This window comes from Sclerotinia sclerotiorum, genomic scaffold, assembly GCF_000146945.2.
Source record: "Sclerotinia sclerotiorum 1980 UF-70 scaffold_9 genomic scaffold, whole genome shotgun sequence".
Classification (NCBI taxonomy): domain Eukaryota; kingdom Fungi; phylum Ascomycota; class Leotiomycetes; order Helotiales; family Sclerotiniaceae; genus Sclerotinia; species Sclerotinia sclerotiorum.
The window spans coordinates 109,715-111,110 of record NW_001820827.1 but is presented as its reverse complement, the minus strand read 5'-3'; the positions used below and the strand labels follow the sequence as shown (position 1 = coordinate 111,110).

General features: G+C 35.5%; 1 protein-coding gene across 1 annotated transcript; it reads left to right on the top strand.

Moving 5' to 3' along the window:
- Positions 1 to 193: 193 nt before the first annotated feature.
- SS1G_06976 (predicted protein) lies at positions 194 to 682 on the top strand (the record flags this gene model as incomplete). The annotated part of the gene is made up of 2 exons (XM_001591480.1): positions 194 to 340; positions 653 to 682. The coding sequence occupies 2 exons, from the start codon at positions 194 to 196 to the stop codon at positions 680 to 682; spliced, it is 177 nt and encodes a 58-aa protein (XP_001591530.1).
- Between the last annotated feature and the right edge of the window lie 714 nt (positions 683 to 1,396).

The window sequence follows — 1,396 nt, the reverse complement described above, 5'->3', positions numbered from 1 at the left end:
ATCCCCCCAAAAATTGAAAATAATAAATCCTCCGGTGGTCATTATAATACTATAATCATGCATTTGGTTTCATAGTCATCGTCTTATTATCAAAAGAAAAAGGGGATAAAAAGTTAAATAAATTATGAATTTTTAAACGAAAAATCTCCATGGGAAGTTATGATGGTATTTACTCCGTATGGTATGTAATAAAATGGTATCCGAAGCGCCGGGTGATGGGAAATGGAGTGGACTGGACTGGATAGGAACAGACAGGCACAGGCACAGGCACAAAGGCACAGGCACAGGAACGGGAATAGGAACGGGGATAGATGGGATGAAAGTTTTGGTGGATCAACAGGTAAGTCTTACCTTTGACATTGACATACAGGGTAGATATAGATATGGATATGGCTATTACCACTGATGTCCAAAAAGAAACTATGATATCCTATTTCCCATATCCTAAATCTTAACTTGACTAAGAAAAATCTAAGATAATACTTCATAGGTATGTATATAATAAACATAGAAGGATAGATGGATAGAATTATGGAATCATGAAATCATTAACAATATAAAATATAAAATATAAAATATGATATAATAACCAAAAAAAGAATAATGAAACCCATACAACCATATCTACCTACCTAACTACCTACTCATATAGATAGATATACCTGAGATCTTACCTATCTAAAATCATGATCCGATCCGATCCCATTCGATACGACATATTATGATATGATATTTCATGACATGATACGATACTTCATGATATGATGAACAATTCACCGATCCGGATATTCCATCCCTCCATCCCTCCATCCATCCATGCATCAGGGTCCAGAATCTAAAGATCTAGTTAGGTTCGGGGAGTTTGGGTTGGTGATAGGTTGATAGATATGGAGTCTGTCGATACTAGATAGATAGGGATAGAGAGAGATATATATATAGAACAGAGTAAATACGAGAAGATGAGTTAATACTCATACCCATACCCATACCCATACCTATCCTCATCCTTAACAAGAAGCTACTAGAATCTTTTGATTTCATTTCATTCCGCGAATTTCGATTAAAGATGACTATTAGGTATAAAATTAAGTCCATCTTGTGTTTGCAGAGAGTAAATAGAATGGGGGGAGGGGAGGTAAACATATATTATCTTAGGTAAGTAGGAATACAAAAGTAAATCTGTGATCAATGCTGTACAGTATCATATCGATCAACTTGTGATTTAAAGAACAATTGATGTATTCTTATATAACTCAAACTCAAACTAGGTAATCTTATCCAATCTCCCATCTCCCATCCTTATATAGAATATAATGCTTCCTATCCATATCCACAACCACAACCACAACCACAACCACAACCACAACCACAACCACAACCACAACCACGAATCCAC